Source organism: Cnephaeus nilssonii, assembly GCF_951640355.1.
Source record: "Cnephaeus nilssonii genome assembly, chromosome: 15".
Classification (NCBI taxonomy): Eukaryota; Metazoa; Chordata; class Mammalia; order Chiroptera; family Vespertilionidae; genus Cnephaeus; species Cnephaeus nilssonii.
In genome coordinates, this window is record NC_137086.1 from 39,082,098 (window position 1) to 39,101,532 (window position 19,435).

The following is a 19,435-nucleotide window of genomic DNA, read 5'->3' on the forward strand; positions in this document are numbered from 1 at the left end:
TCCCTTTCTCTCTCTCTAAAAATCAATGCAAATGTATTAAAAAATAATCATAAAGTCAGTAGATACATGAGTTATGGCACTGTGCTCCATATTTTCTTGTTTACACAGCCTCTTTAGAACAGAGGACTGTTGTCCCCAAGCGAAGGGCCCTCGGGAGCTACTCTTCGTAGGTTTTTATTTTTTGCCTCTATTATCTTATATTTTCCCGAAGATCTCAGCCTACACACTATCCAGCAGGAAACCAGATGAGTCAACTTTTGAAACCTACATCTAAAATACACATAACACATTTCTGTTTGAGGAGTTTATGATCATTTCTCCGTAGAAAACACAGGAGCTTTGCCACATGTACTCTGTGACTCTAATCCAGTGATTCTCAAACTTGGCTGTACATTTTAATCATCTTGGAGCTTTAACAACGGCTAATGCTGGATCTCACCCTCCAAAATACTAATTTAATTGGTCTTGGGTCCAGTGTAGGCATCAGGATTTGTAAAAGCTGCCATGTGATTCTCTGTGTAGCTGAAGTCGGGAACTACTGCTTCTTATCTGCGTGTCTGAAACTTTTTTTAATCCTACTTTTCAAGTGTATTCCATATAATTGAGTTTGTTGAGAAGTGACCTTTTTGATAAATAAATGTTATCTTGTCTGTGTAAAAGTGTATGTGTCTATACACATACATGTATCCTATATGTAGAGTCTATAGAAGTTTAAAAATAAATTATATGAGTCTATAGAAGTTTAAAAATAAATTATATGACAAACTTTTGAAGATATCACAAAAATAAATGTTGTGTGAGTGTGTGTGTGTGTGTGTGTGTGTGTGTGTGTCTGCTTGTCTATAATATCCCACATGTAGCACTCTTTTTTTTCTGACTAAAACATTTATTTTCATGACTATGTAAAACTTTTTGATCTTTCATTAATATTTGATTTATATATTTTGGGAAGAATATCTCAAGCAATGAACTCATCATGCATTATTAAAATAACATTTAAAAATAGGCAAAGTACTGGTTCCTAAAATGCTTTCTAAGATGTTGATTCCAAACAAAAGTTTATGACTTTTGCACTGTTTTACCTTTGCAATTGCAAATGTGTTTTCCTTCTTTTTTATCTTAGAAAATGGTGGGGGATTTCCAGTTTGTTTGACTGTTAGTATAAATACATGGATTTCAGTCCTATCTTGTAGGGCATTCACATCCTGAAGTTTCTCAGACTTCATAAAGAAGTTATGCTGTTTTTGCAGGGATTTTCCATGGTGTTTAGTTGGAAAAAAAATGCTGAATGGATGAAAAATGAGTAAAATCTCTGTGTTTTTTTTCTTTCCTATTCATCACTGCTGTTTGTCCTCTGTGTGTAGGCAACTAATTTGCTGTTGTTCCCCCGAGGGGAATTCAAGTCAAAAAGTCATATTGAATTACTAGAAAAAAGGTATTCCTATCTCAAAAGAACAAAGTACAATGATTCAGGGGAAAAAAGAATACTTGGAGAATCTATCCGATTTCTTGGTGTATACGCTGTATCTGTCCACTGCACTCGACTCGTATGAACACTTACATAAAATAAATCTTAAGTTAACAGCAAATATGAATACTGATGGACTCTGATGAATAATTCTTACTTTCTATGAAGTTAGAAAGTCCAGTTTCTTCCTTTGATCCCATCAACTGCACGTTAAAATTTTGACTTTTTTTTTTTTTGTATTCTATAAAAATCCAGTAAATATTTTCATTCTGGGCCTCAGTTATGCAGTTGGGTTCTTTTCCTATTTTTCACGCAGTTGTACTTTACGCATTATTTGTGTTGACAGTGAAGAACCATGACATGGTAGGAGCTTAATAGAACGTGTTATTTATAGTAAAGAAGTTATTCCAAATTTATTTCAACAGGCTGGCATTCCCGGAGTTATAAACACCCAAACTGTACGAATGACCTATATATACACACAGATGTTCAACCTAGATCTCTTACTCCTAATCTCATTGCTTTACACCCACAGGACCCATTCACTGTCACCATAATTTCTGTGAAGAAGTCTTGGGATGTTCAGAAACTCATAGCTTCCCACATGTAGGCAGGGATAAACAGGGGTGGCGTGGAGTGGGGATGGCAGGACATAGTGATACGTTTGGAAACTGACATTGGGCTCTTCTGAAAGCCTGGCATCTGTTGATTAAAAAAAAAAATCTTTCCCAACACAAGCTGTATTTTTAAACCTACCTTTACTTATTACTCTACCTGAAGTTCTGCCATTGAAAGAGTCATTTACATTAACAAATCTCCTTTTAAAAATGTCAACACTCCTGGGAAGGTGAGGGGGGCATCAGTTCCTCACGCCTAGTCTGAATTAGTTCTTTCAGATTGCTTTCTACCTCCCCTCAACCAGAAGGAGAGGCTGGATGTTCTGCTGGGTGGGAGATGAGGAGTGTGAATTCAGAGCAGGGAAAGAATAGGTCTGGGTGAGGGGACCACAGTGGGGGACCATGTGCCTCTGCAAGGCAGGGGGGTGCTTGGAAACTCCAGTTGGTGGGTGCTGTGCAGTGGAAGAGAGGTACAGAAAAGGAGGTACTATAGGCAATTATGTTTTCCTAGGCTGACTCCGTGCACTGAAATATGAATAGAAACTCACTTTCCCCCTTGTACTGACACTTTCTGGCTTTCTGCACCCTGGCCTCAGATGCCAGTTGGAAATTCATTCATTTAATGAATTATTTTGGCTTTGATGAGCAAGCCTTGGGACCTACCCCCATTCCTAACTTGCTTCCCTGGGAAAATATGTTCTAATGTCCAAGAAACCTACTGAAAAATGAAGTCAGAATGTACACTGCCTACATTGGGGTCTACCCAATTGCTTTTCTGTTGCTCCTCATGCTCCAACCTGAGTTTGGAATTGGAGGATTTGTTAGGTTGAACTGGGAAGCGACACTGGGGCATGAGGCTTTATGTGGTAAAATGTATGTACAATTAGGGCATGGAGAGAACACTGATGATGCCACGGGTCATGACTTTAGAACCCTGGGGACAAACTCCCAAATCCTGGCCATGGCCCACCAGGCCCTGTATGGTCTGGCTCCTTTTCCTCTCCAGCTTCATCCCGTCCTGCTTCCCCAGGCTCAGTCCTCTGGTGGTGTCACGTCATGAGTCCTGCAGACACACAGAGCCTGGACCATGCTGTTCTTGGAACCTGCCGTACTTCCTCTGCCCTCTGCCCTTTGAGGATGCCCACTGGACCCCGTCGATTTTCTCCACCCTGTAGATTTCTGCTCCAGATCACTCCCACCTAAGTCAATTTCCTTTGTTTCACACTCTCAGAGATTTGTATTTCTTTTTGATTGAGTGCAATTGGACATTTATTACTGTGATTATTCGTTTTAACATCTCTGCCCTCTAACTGGAAAGCTCCATAGACACAGGGACTTTTTTTCTGATTTTGTTCACCATGTGTGTCCCTAATGGTTGGTATAATGTTTGGGACATAGAAGGAATTCAATACATTTCTGTTGAATGAATGAATTGAATGAATTGGAAGGATGACTGTTTATGAAAAAGATGGTCACCTATGCCATCTTTTGGGGCTCATTTTTAAGGGCTACGTTTTCCTGTTTAGAAAAGGGAGCAGTACATTCATAGAGAGAGCTGCTTTCTCCAGGCTCTGATTCTTCGTTTCTTCCCTAAGGTTTCTGTGATGTCAGGGGCCCACGAAAGGGCACAGTCAGGCTCTGAGCTCAGGCCACAGTGGTTAACGATTAACAACTCTTTGACACCGGTTAACAAACCTGAATTCGACTAGAAAGGAAAAGCCTCATGGCAAGTCTCTGTGAAGCCAACCTTAGGAAACATATCTAGACATTTCTTTTTATTACTTGCCAACACTATGTTTATTTAATGTCAGCTTATTCTTACGTCCATCTTTTCGGTCCGTGCCATTGGCATATCTGTAGCCTGGGCATTTGTGAAAGCCACGGCAGGTGCCAACATCTAACTCCTTATCTTGGTTTCCAAAGGAACCACCTCAATCTTCAGGAAAGCCAAGGGTGGTACAGTAAGATATATGAGAATATGCTTTCCTTTTTTTTTTTCTTTTCTTTTTAAATCAACTCAGAAGCACTTTGAACTAAGAACAAGGAAACCTTCAACAGCAAAGGATGAGAAGAGATGCAAAAGGGAGGCTGAGTGAACAGGACCCTAATTAAAGTTAAACTTAGAAGTTAACCATTGGATTTAGACTCGTACATATTTGTATGTTGGCTGTAGATTCTGAGCTATGTGAAGTCTGCTGTGTTTCTCTTGAAAATATGGAATAAGGCTTAGGGGTTGTTTTGTTTTCATTCATCTTACAAAATGCTTCCTCATGTCTCCTAGGATTGTATGACATGGCAATCTGTACCTAGTATCAGATACTAAGGTCCTCGGGTAACCTGCTGAAGAAATGCTGAGGCAGGTGTGGAAGGATGCTGTGGGAAAGACTGATACAATGACTGGGCAAAACCAGAAAAGCCAGAGTTCTAGAGTTTTGCATTTAGCACCATAGCTATAACGTGTGAGTCTGGAGTCTGCGCTCAGGGTCAGATTGTCTGCTTAGAGACAGCTGTTTCTTCCTTTAAGTAAAACCTGGAGATGTGTAAAGGGGGGATAATGGGAAAAATGCAGAAAGAAACAAAGAACTTTTGCTTTATCTTTTAAAGTTAAGCTCAGGGAAAATGAACACACTGAAAGAAATTTTAGTTAGGTAAATAGCTTTAAGTTATAGTTTCAGGAAGTAGGAGCGTGTTTCTGAAGGGCTGTGGCATACATTATAAAGAACACTGTTACTTGAACTCTTAGTTTATCTTTTGGCCAAGATGAGCTTAAAGATTCCAAGGAAACTTCCCAGCTTTGGAGAAACGCATGTTGATTGTTTCCTTAGAGTTGACTGAATTACACTGGTGAATATTTTTCAGGAGTTTAATTTAGGTATGTAGCCACACACACACAAACATTTACAACAGCTGGAAATTGAAACTATGGTTTTCCCCATGCAGTGGCAAGTAAATGCATTTACTCGTCTGTTTAATAAGCAATTGACAAGTCTGTACCCTGTACACTGGGGTAACCCTCGGGTTAGAGAATCTTAGAGTGTGACCCAGTCTCACATATCCTATAATCAAGTCCTATAAGGTGTCCTCTAATCATATACAGAAATCCTAGTCCTAGTACAGGATGATGTGTGTCGGATGGAGGAATGTTGGGAGAAGAAAAATCACTCAGGATTGGGGGGGGGGGGTGAGGGGGAGGGATCCTATGCAGCTAGAGTCCAACAAATGCTTCTTATGGGAGATGGCAGTTGAGCTGAACTGGAAAGGTCACCAAGGAGTTGCCGGGAAGGATGCTCCCGGGAAAGGGACCAGCATAGGAAACGAGGAGAGGTATGAGAAAGCGGCCCGGGGGGTGGGATCTGGAGAGCATTTCGTAGGCTCAGGATGGGGTGGGCGGTGTGTGCCTGCCCACACGCAGACTCAGCAGCGGACAGGCCGAAACACTCCAGGAGAGAGATCATCAAAAGCCTCCTGTGCCGGGCAGAGAAGTGCGGCCTGTATCCCGAAGGCAGAGGGCAGCCACAGAGGATGCTAAGGGCCAGGGTTAGATGTTTTAGAAACATCAGCTGGCAGCTGTTACACATTCTAAACGAAGACAAAACACCTCCTTAAAACCTCTGAAGTGTTCTCACTGGTGGCTAAGAAAGGGTATTCGCACCCTTTATCCTCTTAACAGAACACAGAAACATCGTTCCATCTCACTCCTGGCTAAGTAGACACAGCCATGATCTGGAGAAGTGGGTTTGGGGTAGTTTTTAGGTTTTTCCTGACAACCTGGTACACCCAGAATGCATGCTCCCCTACAGAGGAAACCTGAGCTCCCCACACTGCTGGGATGTTTGCACCACCAGCCCCTGGAAAGGCAGGCGTGCTCTCCGTACCTCCTAAGGGGTGACACTCCATGTTCTCTCATGTGGACGTAGTATGTGAGGAAACAGACGAGAGAACGAGAAACCCCGTCATTGGATGGAAACTTAGCCACCTTACAACGCAAGATTTTCAGGCCTATGAGTGCTAGTGAATTGCCCATTTATCCAACTTTTAAGACACAATAGATAAGGTGACAGGAGAAGATTTGACTTTGGGTGGTGGGCACACCGTGCAATATACAGATCTTATCACATAGAAACCCACACCTGAACCTATATGTGCATGTTGACCAATGTCCCCCCAATACATTTAATTAAATTAAAAAAAAAGACACCATAGAATTTGGTCAGTATTGAAAGATAGGATTATAAATGGCCTTGATGTTTCAGTTGAGGTGCATGTTTTGGACAAACACTATATATTTCTAAACACTTGAGGAAAGGTAAAGTTTAAGGAGTGGATGTGGCCTGAAACTACAGAGTCTCGAAACAAACTTGTAGATGAAATGATCCTGCAGCTGGGGTGGCCTCCAGTTCGACTTCCAGCAAAACATGGGGGGGTCCCCAACCTTACACGTCCGCTTGCCCCGGCAGTGGAAAGTTCAGATCCGTCGTTAGAAGTTTTGCCTCTGTACCATAAAGATCCCTCGGACGGACACCGCATTTGATTTATAAACCTGCTGGCCGGCCGACAGGGGAAGTGCCGGTCCCTGGTGATGTCAACCTCAGGCACTTTTCTGGGTTTTGTTTCTGCCTCGCTCGGGAACAGGTTTTTGGGAATGGCAGTCCTGGGGGTGGGGGGAGTTAGGAGGGAGAGAAAAGTGGGAGCAGGGCTTTGACCTGCCGGAGAGGAGCCCCTGCTGACACGGTCAGTCTGACCCATTGAATGGCCTGAATGCGATAAATGCCGCTTTATCCTGCTTTGAAAGGCGCGAGATAGCACAGTCTAAATGCCGGGGCATGCTTAAATAGGCGACGCGGGATGTTTGAGTTGAGCGTGTTTGAAATCTGAGCTCTCTGACGGCCTGGGAGCTGCCACAGGTCACCTGCCTTGCTCCGCAGGGACAGGCCCAGGCCTCGCAAGAAATTGTCCGTAGACGAATCGTAGTACAAATTCCTTTCTTTGTTGGTTGGCCTCTTTCACTAGACCATGGCCTATAAAATTTTGTAAAAACAATTCTTAAATATTATTTGAAAGGGCAAATGGCCCACGCTGAAAGGCTTGACAGTTTGACATATAGAGCAGGGTTCTGATAGCTCGGAAACGGAAAAGTGTGGCCAAGATTCTCTCCCCGCGGCTTGTTAGAAGCCTGGTGTTTCTTAAAACAGGGTCTTGTGGTGGCACCCGGTTGCTCTGCTCCCAGCAATCTGACAGGCAATGCGCCTGCGTCCGTGATCTTCAGTCCTTTCGGACCCATTTGGGGGAGAGAGCCCCGAAACAGCCGGCACCTTTGAACGCAAAGTCCAAGAAGCACAGAACCAGGTATTGCCAATTAAGGAGCCATTCGGATGCTCCTCTCAAAGCAGATCGCTTTGGAGCTTTCTGAGAACAGCCAGAGCCGGGGCCTAGAGAGAGAAGAGCCCCGAGTTTCACTTCACGGAGTGGGGGTTGGGAGGGAGGGGAAGGGATTTGAGTGGCCCGGCCCCATCAGAGCCTGGAAGTGGCAAGGAAGTGGGTTTCTGCATTAGAATGTTGCATATGAGCAGCCGGTCTGCGCCCAGCGCCCGCTGCCTCTGCATAGCCAAAGGCCATTTTCAGGAGCCTCCTGCCCCTCAGTCACTGGCCTGCTAGTTAATTGCCACACGGACTTCATGACACATGGGCAGATAATATGACATTTTCGGTTTCTGTCACTAGCAAACGCCACAACGTTGCTTGCACTAGTTGCTAAGAAGCTGTCAGAAACCATTAGCAATTGGCCAAAGTCGCCCTATGGCATTTCCTCATAGCATCAGCAAAACGAGCATAAATCACCCACTGGAGCCTACTGCTATCCTAATGAGGCTGTAAGCTTGTTTATGGACTAGCATCATTTTTATGATTATTTCCACCTTTTCAGTTTGCCTTCATTTGGCGGCAGGAGAAGTCAGCTCCAGGAATGAAGTCACAGCTGACATTTTACAAATGTGGTTCAGAGCTGCGGCCTGCTGCCGTGTGGTCGGCCGGCGGTTCTCCAAGTTTGTTTAGTGATCTTAAAAATAAAAAAAGGAAATAAATCCTCCAGAGACCGCAGAGAGGTGACTGTATCCAATTGCAGCGTGAATGGATACGCTAAAGGTACAATTGACCATGTAGAGGGTCCTCTGAGGTGGGGACGTGGCGAGATCCTTTTTTTCAATTTTTAAAAAGCGGGGGAGGTTAAGCAATTTATTAAAATCTATGAAAGTGTTTGCTTTTAGAATAGTGTGCTTTATTATGCTCTCTTCTCCGTCCCCATCTTCTCCATTTCCCCGACTTGTGTCGGGAAGGAGCAGGGTTTATTATTTTAGGCTTTTCTGAACATGCACCAGTATTTACACTGGATTGAAAGCATTTGCTTCCAATGAAAATCTTGTCTTAGATTACAACCCAGCAGTGTAATTTCCCTCCCAGATGGGAGTAAAGTAGCTGTATTTGCCTAAAAACAGTAGGAAGAACAAACTGTGCGTTAAGCCAAGGCTGTTTTTGGCTTGAGCTAATGATGTAATAGAAACCTTTTATTCGGGAGAGGTCACTGGCAGGGACTGAAGGGGGTGATCTGGCTCCGGCTTGAAAGGTTGCTCCATTGTATCTACATAAGTCTTCACTTAAAAAACTCTGTTCCTAATGCTTCTGCTTTCATACAGCAGAAATAAACAGGAAAGGTTCTGGCGAGTGTTACACATGGAATGCAGAAAGCCTTCCTCTCCTAATGGAGTATATAATTCAGGTGCCCTCAAGGCACGCTTTCAGGAATTCTTTTGCCCGAGGTAATGGGAAGCTAAGGCTGCTTTAAGGCCTTGATTATCTATTGATGCACAAAGCTGGAAAAAAGTCATCTCCGCTGGATTATAGTAGATATTTCCATAAATTATCAATGAATTCTCTTCTAGGCAGGCACCAGGCCTTGCCTGCTAAATTAATCTGAGGGGGTTTGGAGATGGATAGAAAGGCTATTTTTTTTTTCTTTTTCTTTTTAAAGGTGGAAAACAGTCATGGTGGCGAAAAGACTGTGTCGTTAGGTTAGAAGCTTTTCATTTTTAATCAGTGATCGAGTAATATGCTTCTTTTCCTTGGTTACCTTTTGCCTGTTGCAAGTGGATTAGCCCATTGAAATTTTAAATGCTGTTGAGTTGTTTTCTTTGCTCATGTTTCTTTAATGAATTGTTATTTTATATGGTGAATTGCTTCTCTGAATAAAAAGCCTCTTTAAATACTGGACTTACAAAGAATTTGTTAGGCAAATCCAAGGGGACGCTTTATAAAACACTTGGTTATGCAAATAAAGCGTTGGGTGGGATGGAAGGAGTACAGATTTAGGGATGGGAGTGTCTGGTCCAGCACAGACCCACCGGCTCCAGCCCAGGCAGGGTGACCCTCAAGTCACCCAACAGGAACACAAGCACGTTCCTCATCCGTACACCAAGGGCTTTGGCACTGTGGGGCTTCATGATCTTTTCTGCTGAGAACACAGCTAGGATTCTGTAGGAACTTCAACAAAAACACATGGATTTTAAGTACAATCAAATTGATGGATTTTTAAATTCATGAAAAGTAAACTCTGCAAAGTTCTGCAAGCATTTTTTGGGGGGTGCGTGGCTTACGCTGCAATCATAGCAGAAGTGTTGAAATTGGTCTGTTCTTCACCCAACCGAGTTTTAAAACTTTAACTCAGTACCAGTCAAGGCTAGTTGGGGGGTGGGGGGAGGGTCTCCTGAGGCAGCTGTAATTGATAATGATAACATCACTGTGATAGATTAGACTGAAATAACTGAAATTAAAATAGAGAACTCGTTTTGTATGCAGTATATCTAGGCTACTGGAAATACGGACTATGGGAATTCCTGGAGCAATATACAGTCCCCGGGGAAATGTGTCTCACCAAAGCACTCAGTTCTTTTTGGGCTATGCATCCTGCTCTCCAGGGACTTCTGTGGCCCAGTGAATGTGCTTTGAGGACTTTTGTTACCTCCTTGCTAAGCCTTGTTGCTGTATAGTGCTTCTTTCTGGCCCAGGTCAACCTGTCCCTTTCTAAAAGCCAGCAGCTGCCACCAAGAGCTGGGGCTCCGGATAGAGACGCGTGCTTGAAGCTACTTTTCGAGTGGAGTGGGTTTAGTTTGCTGCTGTTTTTCCTTTGGCTTTTGCAACCAAATGCCAAGTGCTTCCTTTTCATTTCTACCTTATGACTTATTTTGGACAGTGTGATTTTATGGGCTGAAAATGTTTTTTTCTTATTAGACATGACATTGTAAAAGAAATCCTACATTTTAAAGTTTATGGTGTCACAAAGCCAAAATGTTTTCTAGAAGAAGGAGCTTAAATGTTCTACCAAAAATCAATAGAAAAAATAGGATCCCATATACAGACATGTGTAAGCAGGTGACTTTTCAGTAAGAAAATTTACACGTAGAAGAAATGTTAGACACTGTCTGTATTACTAGGGTAACATAATTCCAATGGACTGTTCATGTAACATCACTTTATTTGATTTAAATAGTCATTGTTTTTTAATTAAAAAACAATTTTGGGAGTTTTCCCTTAACTGAACTCGATTCTCTCTTTCTATGACAAGAAAAATTATATTCTATTTGAAGCATTCCTATGTCAAAACTGCTTATATGACAGATCACCTACATTTCCATGGCCTAATTTAGTCTTAAGATAGATCACTTGTGGAAATAGTTGATATCTCAAATGCATCTTCTCCCAAGTTGACATCCATGACTCCATGTGGGATTTGAATACCCGGGCAGGGGCCCAACTCTGCTAATGGCTGCCATCATGTTTAACTCCCCAAAAGGAGATACACTTCACATGTCTCAGCTATACACATTTGAATAATTACCATGGCAACAGAGCTGCTAGAGAGATTGGATATTCCCCTCCATTCCCTTTGACCTTTGCACTGTTCTTTGGAAGAAGTTCCTTAGACCTGACCGCTTTTGAGCCTAGGCCTTGTTCTTTCTCTTTGTCTTGAAAAAGAAACGAAAAGAAAAGAAAACAGTACCAAATAAACTATTAATCATTTATATTGCTCTTTTGGTTTTGTTTATATCCAAAGGCATTCTATTTGAATAAAGCATGTCAAGGTAGCATCAGTCAAAATTTGATTCACTATGTTTGCAGGTGATGGCTTGGACAACAGTGTAGCTTCCCCCAGCACAGGTGACGATGATGATCCAGATAAGGACAAAAAGCGTCACAAAAAGCGTGGCATCTTTCCCAAAGTAGCCACAAATATCATGAGGGCGTGGCTGTTCCAGCATCTAACAGTAAGTGGATTCTAAATGACATATCTAAACTAAATATGGACAAACAGTTTTGATAGAAAAAAAAATGGGGGAAACGTGATCCCTCTTGGACCTGGAATATTTCATAAATCATTGTCTTCCCACAGTTTTCACAAAAGTGTCTGCACTTATTTCCTCAAGACGTTCCCCCCAATGAGGCGTTTGATTTGAAGTTCGCTATTGCAATGTTGTTAACTTTCATCCGCTCGAAGGTGCAGGAGTTCATGTGCACTTGTGATTTTAAGTATGTCTGTTAATGATGTTGCTTCTCTCAGGGTGCCTCTTTAGCACTTAGAACCAGCTCCCAGTAAGAAGCAAGTGAGACAAACCCCAGAGAGAAGGACTTAATTTCTTCTAATGCTCGCGCGGACCTTTATAACGAATGGTCCGCAAAAATTTCAATCTCGTGGCAATGGCAGAACGCGCACATAATTTGCTTTTAAGTGGTGTGAATGCACTGGCTGCCATTCCCCAACGCTCCTGTGAGTCAGAGCTGCACAGTGAAAGTGGCCCCTGTATTGAGAACTGTAAAGGAAAACAGCAATATAGAGTCAGCTCTTCCTGTGTAGTCCCTGGTGACTTCTCAAGCCGGGTAACAGTTTATATTGTCTGTGTGAGTATTGCTGTTTTCGCTGCAGGACTTCTCCTGGAGATGTGAGAAACTGGAGATTTGGGGCTTTCTGCCACCGAGGGATTTGTTTGGTTTGGTTATTGTTCTGAATGAATTTCATGTTCAAAATATTTACAATCATAATATTGTGGTGGATATTTTTGGAAGTGCATACAGATTTAATGGCATCTGAGGAAGAAGACAAAAGGAAAATTGATGAGTAAGATAATACTTGAAAAATCAGCAAAATCGTTGACCCGGGGGACTGGGGCTCCCACTCTGAGGGACAGAGGATGGGTTCAGACAGGGGGTAGCACAGCCCAGCCTAAGACGAACCAATACGAAGAATCTTGGCCTTTTAAAACATGTCAGGAGCAAACCTTTTATGTGACCATTTTTAGCATAGTTTACTTTTCTTAAAGTCATACGTTTTACTTAAGTATTTAAGTTAATTTTGCATTGTCACAAACCTGTCCTGACCTGTTGACCCTTACACCCTGGCCCCCTCTCAAAGCCATGGTCCTCGGTGACTTGTTCCGATGCAGGGAGACAAACAGGGCATGTGGAAGGCCACGCGGGTGCTGCTCCTCTGGACAGAGGCTGTGCCTCCAATAACACTCGAGGATCTAATCCAGCGTGTGAACAAAATCAAAACTGAGAGCAGCAGGAGTAACTAAAAAAAATGGTTTCCACCCTTCATTTCTTCCCACGATGATTCCAAACAGTTACTAGATGATGTTGATAGTTTGGAATCAGCTTTAGGGCTTGGTGAATGCTGGTAGTTAGTTGAAGATTTAGATTGCTTAGCTGATTTTAACATCCTATTAGGTTTGCCTACAATCTGAGTCAGGTGCCATTACCTATCTGACACTTGTTGCTATACGTGGGTAGTTTGAGATCTGCCTTGTGCACGTCTACTACTGAGGACTATCAAGCACTACTGAAGGGGAGACGGGGGACTAGGGTCTAGGGGGGCTTTTAAAACTAGCAGGACATGAGACGTGGTAGTTGGTCAATAGAGCTGATGCAGCCCTGCTGATATTTCATCACCTGTGCTAATCAGCTAACCTGAGCTGGAGGATGAGTGTGGGGAGGGGACAAAAATCAGGTCCACCCTGAATATTTCTATTTCCTGTACTAACAGGAAAAATGAATAGATTTTGTCAACCTCCATCTCAATCGGCAAAGGAGCACTGGCTTTATTTGCAGCTCAGGTGCCCCTGAATAAAATATAATCAAATATTGGTTCAGATAGAGTCAGGAGAGAGAGAAGCAAGTTCTTTTATGCATCCAGCAGGTTTCCTGGGTTATATCCTTATGAAGGACCTTGCAGAGAGCTATAGTACCTCCTTTAAAAAACAAAGAATTCCTTTTAACAGCCAGCATGACTTTACCTGCATTGCAATGCTTTCCGTGGTACATATTATTGGGGTGACTGTAATGGGAGTTAATCTTGAACTGCCTGATTTCCTTCAGTGTTGGGGTCTGAAGGGGAACCCATATCCATGTCTCTCTGGCTCTCTGTGGATGCTCATAGATGTTACCTCGTGGTTTGTTGGATAGTTCCACATGCTCCTGCCCCATCCCACTGCCATCTGCTCAGACAAAAATATTGATAATGATAATGGTCTCTAAAAAGAAAGTGCTCTCATAATATCATCGAAAAAGCAAAGGTAGGAGGTATATGGAAAAACTTCCCTCTTTCCCCAATGAGGAAGATTTCCTTCCCTTTTCTCTAGTTGCAAGAGCAAATAGATCTCCAGTTACAAGGAACACCCTTATCCTGGTCTTGTTATGCTTCTTGAAGGAGTGTACAGGCTGCTTAGGCAATATTTATAGTCAGGAGCTGATTATAATAAGTTCCATGGGAAAACCTGTAGAGTTTTGTGGTGATTTGTCCCAATGTAAGTCACTACTGACATCTCAGTACTAATCCTTTAGCAACTTCATTTCAAGCTCTGAGAGGACTCCAGGGATGCACAATTCATTGGGAAGACGATGTACAAATTTTAAATGTAATACATTCTTGCTTGATGATTAATGCAACTTATCTAGAAAATTCTTTCTTAAATCTTGCTAGATATAAAAGAGCAATGGAGACTCTGGCTAATTGAAACAATAGCAATAATAATTAATTAGAAAATTGTAAAAACCAATCTATTAAATGCCAAAGACATATTATAAAACCTCACACACTTCTTTAAAAGCAAATTGCTATTTGTTTTCTTTTTCAAATAAATGGGTCAGTCTTTTCATTGGGCTTATTCAGTTGAAAAAAAAATCTGCCTTTGAAAGGGCTTTGAAGCATTTGTGTGTTAAAGCAGTAGAATAGGCCCCGAATTTTTTAAAAAACCTTCTGGATTTGCAACCCAGCTGCATAAGAAAATGTGTCATTCTCTAGTTATCCACAGGTAGATTTAATCAGTAGCACATTTGACTACACCAAAGAGAGAGCTAAAGCTTCGTTCTTGGACTCACAGTCTCTAGCAAGCTCAACTGGACATATGTGTGCATAATGAAAACAATGAAAGGACAAGGAAGAGATTTTAAACTTTGGTGATATGGGGTAAAAAGAAATTTCACTGATGTAAATTTTCAGCTTAGACTACTTAGTTGAGCATTTGCCAGTTTTGCTAACTAGAGAAGGCCTCTTAAAAGAAACTATTCCCTGGGATTGAAAAGAAAGACTGACATGTAGATAATAAAAGAGAATTAGAAAGAAAATAAAAGCATTTTATTAATTGAAATGCTTGCATTTGCCTGAAGACAAATTATTGCAAACAATTAAAAAGTACTTAATAGTGGCACATTAGTCACTATAGAGTGACACTTCAGGGGCATACGCCACATCAAGGTTTCTTTTCCTTTCTGAAGGCCATTATTCCAACTGTAAATATAACCTGCTGTGTTGTAGTGTTTAAGCTGGATGTGTTTTTCATATTAGCGGTTATTTTGCTACACAGTGCCCTAGTGAAAATGAGGAGAAGGAATAAATACCATGTTTAAGGTAAAAATCAAGTCTTTTTTTTCCTCCTGCCCTAACATATTACAGGTTTAAATGTAATCTAAATAGAAAATCGGTTAATGTGGTTCTTACTTAAAATATGCAGTGACATATTTTCCTGCATGGAGCTGCTGTGTGTCCCAAGAATCCTGAAAGTTACAAGAGTGGAGGTTGTTAAAATGCATCCCTGCAGACTCAGGGGAAGGAACCGTTCAAGGGGTGGCGCATCTGGTTGGCATTGACCGGTAGGGAGGTGACCCTCAAGGAGAATTGATTTTCATTCGCATTCTTTTGGATTCCCTACTCTTTCACTGATATTGAGGATCCTATTGGCTACTATAGAGACAAACTTTGTTTGGAAGTCAGATCACAAAATTTGCTATTTAGTTTTGTTTTGTTTATTTGTTTTTGTGAATTTAGAGCCGGGAATTTTTGTTTGTTTGTTTGTTTATGGCCAAATTTGTCTCAGTTTCTTATTTATAAGATTTTTTTTTCCTCAATGCGGATTAAGTCAATGTGAGGGGCAGTAGAATCTTCCAGGTTGAGGATGGTGTTTCCATAGAAACACTATTAGATGAAAAGTGCCCTGTGGGTCTGCCATTCTAAGGATGGAGTAAATGGAATTGAATTGGGAATTGAATGCTCTAGAAGAGACAGATGTTGTTTCATTGGTTTTGCTTTTGGTAATAAGATCGGTTGGAGACATCATAGTGTGATATCTCTGCTTGCAATTTTGGAAGAATTACTCTGTAAACATTAGGAATTTTTTTTTTACAATGAAAAAGTCCTTCTAATTGGTATCCAGATAACCCATTCTGCTGATCCAGGCGAGCACAATGTTGATCAAAAAAGGTAGATGGGTAGGCAAGTAGACAGAGAGTAGAAGGCATTTGCTCCTCTCCTCCCATTTCTACTTCTCTCTGATCCTCATTTCTATACTTGGCCAGTTTTAACAATGAATCTTCTTATTATGTCTTACCAGCTAGCATTCCTTCAGCTACCATTCGTCCTAAGAAGGTAGCGAACAGGAAGACTATGTTCTGAAACTCTTGCCTGCAGAGTCAATCAGGGTAGTACAAAGTATTACCTTCAAACTAGTCCTACCCTATCTTCCTGAGCCAAGGAAGGTGGTTGGTAGAGACAGCCACTCACTTTGAGTCCTTCCTCACTATGTGTTATCTGTAGATATATTATTAAATAAGGAGACTTGAAAACTAGTATGAAGGAGTGAGATTTGTTTTTCCCCTTCCAGATGTCCATGTACCATGTAAAAAATGAGCTCTCTCAAATCTGTAAGAAGAATAGCTTTGTAGTTATTCCTTTTTCCATTGCCTGGCATTGTCCTTCACCTTCACAGGCCTTAGTAATGATGATGGGTCACAGCTAGGCTTTGCTGAAAGTAACCCAGGCTCGGATGACAAATCCCTGCATTTTAATTTTCAAAGATCTCAGTTCCTTAGGAGATAGCATATTTCAACCATTGATTAGATAGGAACCCTGACTTTTTTTTCCCCCCCAATTGGAAATCATCTGTCCCTGGAGGAAAATAGAATAGATTATTTAATTACTTGGGGGTAATATTGGAATGCCCTCATTCTTCTGTGATGTACATCATCGAAACTCTGTTTTAATAATGAAGCGGTGGTTTCTGGATTCTGGGGCAACTGCCTTTTTCTTTTTCTGAGCGGGTTATTGAAATCCTAATGGGATGGGTGATGAATTTTCTTAGGTCAGGTACACTGAAAAGGCTACAGCTGGAATTCTTCACCCAGAAGAATCGGAGTTAATACTAATGATCATTGTGAATTAGAAGATCAAAGGCGAAGCATCAGCCTGTTCTCCAAGTTGTTGCCCCAGAGGCCATTAGTGACCTGCCGAGCTCTCTCCCAGCCGTCCACACACCTCCTTCCCCTTGCCCCAGCCTTTCTTCCCCATCGCGGCTCTGCACCTCTGACCTGGGGTAATTACAGTCCTTGGAAGAGGAGGGCATGGTGGGAAAGAAAACAATCAAAAGTAAAAACAAATGTCCAGCTTTAAAATCGCCTGTTTGTCCAGGTATATACTAGTAGAACTCACAAGCAGATGAGCTCTGACTGGGGCGCTCGGTTATTTTCGGGGTGTGGTTGAGATTTTTGTGCTCAGTCAAATGGTTTGTTCGTTTTACTGACGATTGGTCCCTTCTGGAAGGGACTTGTGGAGAGTCTGGCTGGCAATTTGTCAGATTATTCTAAAATCTTCCTTCTGTTTCCAAGGCTAAGTAAAAAATACGCTATAGTTTGGCTTTCTGATATCCTCTTAATCGGGCTAATTAAATAAAGGATTAGGTTCAAAACGAAAGTGCCCATAGAAGCACAATTTATTAAGTTGCTGGTTGCTGATGCACGTAGCTCTTTGAACACTAGCCAGCATTTATACTTCAAAGCACATATCAATATCGTGTCTTCCTCTCATTCCTCTTAGTGATGATGTACTTTGGAAGATAAAATATCAACCTCGGTCAATGAATGTGCAACTGCTCCTGCTCAATTTATCTCTCAGATGAAAACCGGAGCATCGGGTAGATGTGTGTGAGTGTGTTTCTCAAACTAACGCAGTCCAACCCTTAGGAATGTGATGTGGCGTAAGCTGGCTTTTCGCTTTCTCAATGTTTAAGATTCCTAGTGAAGGTACTTTGCTTTAAAGTATGAAGGTTTGGTGGAGAGAGAATCCGATGGTTTCGTTTTAGAAAGGTGGTCCAGGGTTTAGGTTTGGTTGGGCTTGGCTGGTTGTTGTTTTTTTGCCAGTAGAAGTAAATCTGTATGCCATGGCATCTAGGAGACTTGGTTTGAGGTCGCTGAGAACGTCCTCATCACACCTCCGTCCTTCTTACAGAAGTGTGAGCTTGACTGTGTGCAGGCATGTCCCTCCAAACCTGGGTGTTTTCTGTAGGACAGCTCTCTCAGAACCCCTGCCATCTGTACCAATCCTAGTGAGGAAGATGTATCCTTTTTACTTCCATGTTTATCGTTCTAATTTTCCATTCCTGCTTAGTAAGCCAGACCAGAGGGTAATCAAATAGTGGAGACCACATTGCAGTGGGCTGTGGCTCGGGTCACAAAACCCTCTCGGTCATGGCCCGAGGTTACCTGTGCTATCCTGATGCCATGAGGCAGCAAAAATTATTTTATTAAGGCTCCAGGTTTGTAATGATAGTTATGTGGACTCACATCAAAAGGACGGCTACTCACTGGGCGCTGGTGTTTTAATACTGCTTGTCCCGAGCCTGAGAAAGTTGACTTGCGTAGCGGACTCAGTACTCCCTTCAGTGTGTCCAGAGCAGGAGAAAGTCCTGGGGAACTCAGAGAAGGTACCTGGTCCTGGTGAGCCTGTGGAGAGTCTCCATGAGCAAAGGAGCAGCTGAAAGAGTTATGCCAGGCAATTTTCTAACATTTTAAAGACCTTCTAGACCTTGGTATTTTTGCTGCTGTTGTGGTTGTTTTGTCATTGCAAAATGCCTTCACACAGCAAATTATAGCCCCAGGGGTGTGGGTCCCTATGTAGGATGTATTGCTCTGTCTTTGAACACTATAAAGAAAAAGATAGACCTCAACTTAGTGTTATAAATACAAATATCTTGCATTCATTGATATTTAAATGAGATACAAACTACTGGGTTTTTAAATATATTATTCACAATATTCTAAAATGGAGACCTTGGTTTGACTTAACTATTTGTATTGGAATGTCCTCCTGGTGTTCTCTCTTTGCACACCTACACGAAAGGGTGTCAGTGTATAGGACACCTTCTAGGGTGTCTTTGCCTCTCAGTTCGTAATGTTCTGTGGTTGGGTTCTATCAGTTTTCACATTAATTTTGCTGCTAGCATCCTTGCAGAGCTCATGTGGTCTCCCATGACTCGATGACCTCTGAGATTTCAGTGTCTAGGAAGTTCTCAGGATGTCCAGAGGCCAGGAGGTGTCGTCTCATAATGGGGACACTCATCTTAAGAAAGATTAATGAGTGGATGTCATTTCTATTGCAGTTTATAGAAGTGTAGAAATAATTTCTATCTGTTACTTAAAGAAAAAGCAATTTCCAAACTTCTTGGGGGAGAAACTCTACAAAAATGACTTGACTTCATTTTTTTAAAGTGCACGGATTGCTGCATTATGTGTACAGTATTGGACAAAGGGTTTTATCCATTTTTTGTTGTATTTTGAATATTATTTTCATTTTCATAAAGTTATAATACATATTTATGATACTGTTTTAAAAAAAGAAAAGAAAAAATGAAATTCTCTCCTGCCTACATAATGTTGCTTTTATCATGGTTTTTTTAAAATTATCTATTAATTGCTTGGTCAGTTTGACATTGGATTATTCTGTCCTGTTAACAGCTGCAGAAAACTTGATCAAAAGGCTAAA

General features: G+C 41.7%; 1 protein-coding gene across 2 annotated transcripts in view; it reads left to right on the forward strand.

Annotated features, from left to right (window-relative positions):
- MEIS1 (Meis homeobox 1) overlaps nucleotides 1-19,435 on the forward strand; it is a 133,860-nt gene that overhangs the window by 64,236 nt on the left and 50,189 nt on the right. For both annotated transcript variants that reach the window (XM_079791823.1, XM_079791824.1), the window contains exon 8: nucleotides 11,254-11,399. In XM_079791823.1, the coding sequence (XP_079647949.1) occupies nucleotides 11,254-11,399 (146 nt within the window). The remainder of the gene's footprint in view (nucleotides 1-11,253; nucleotides 11,400-19,435) is intronic.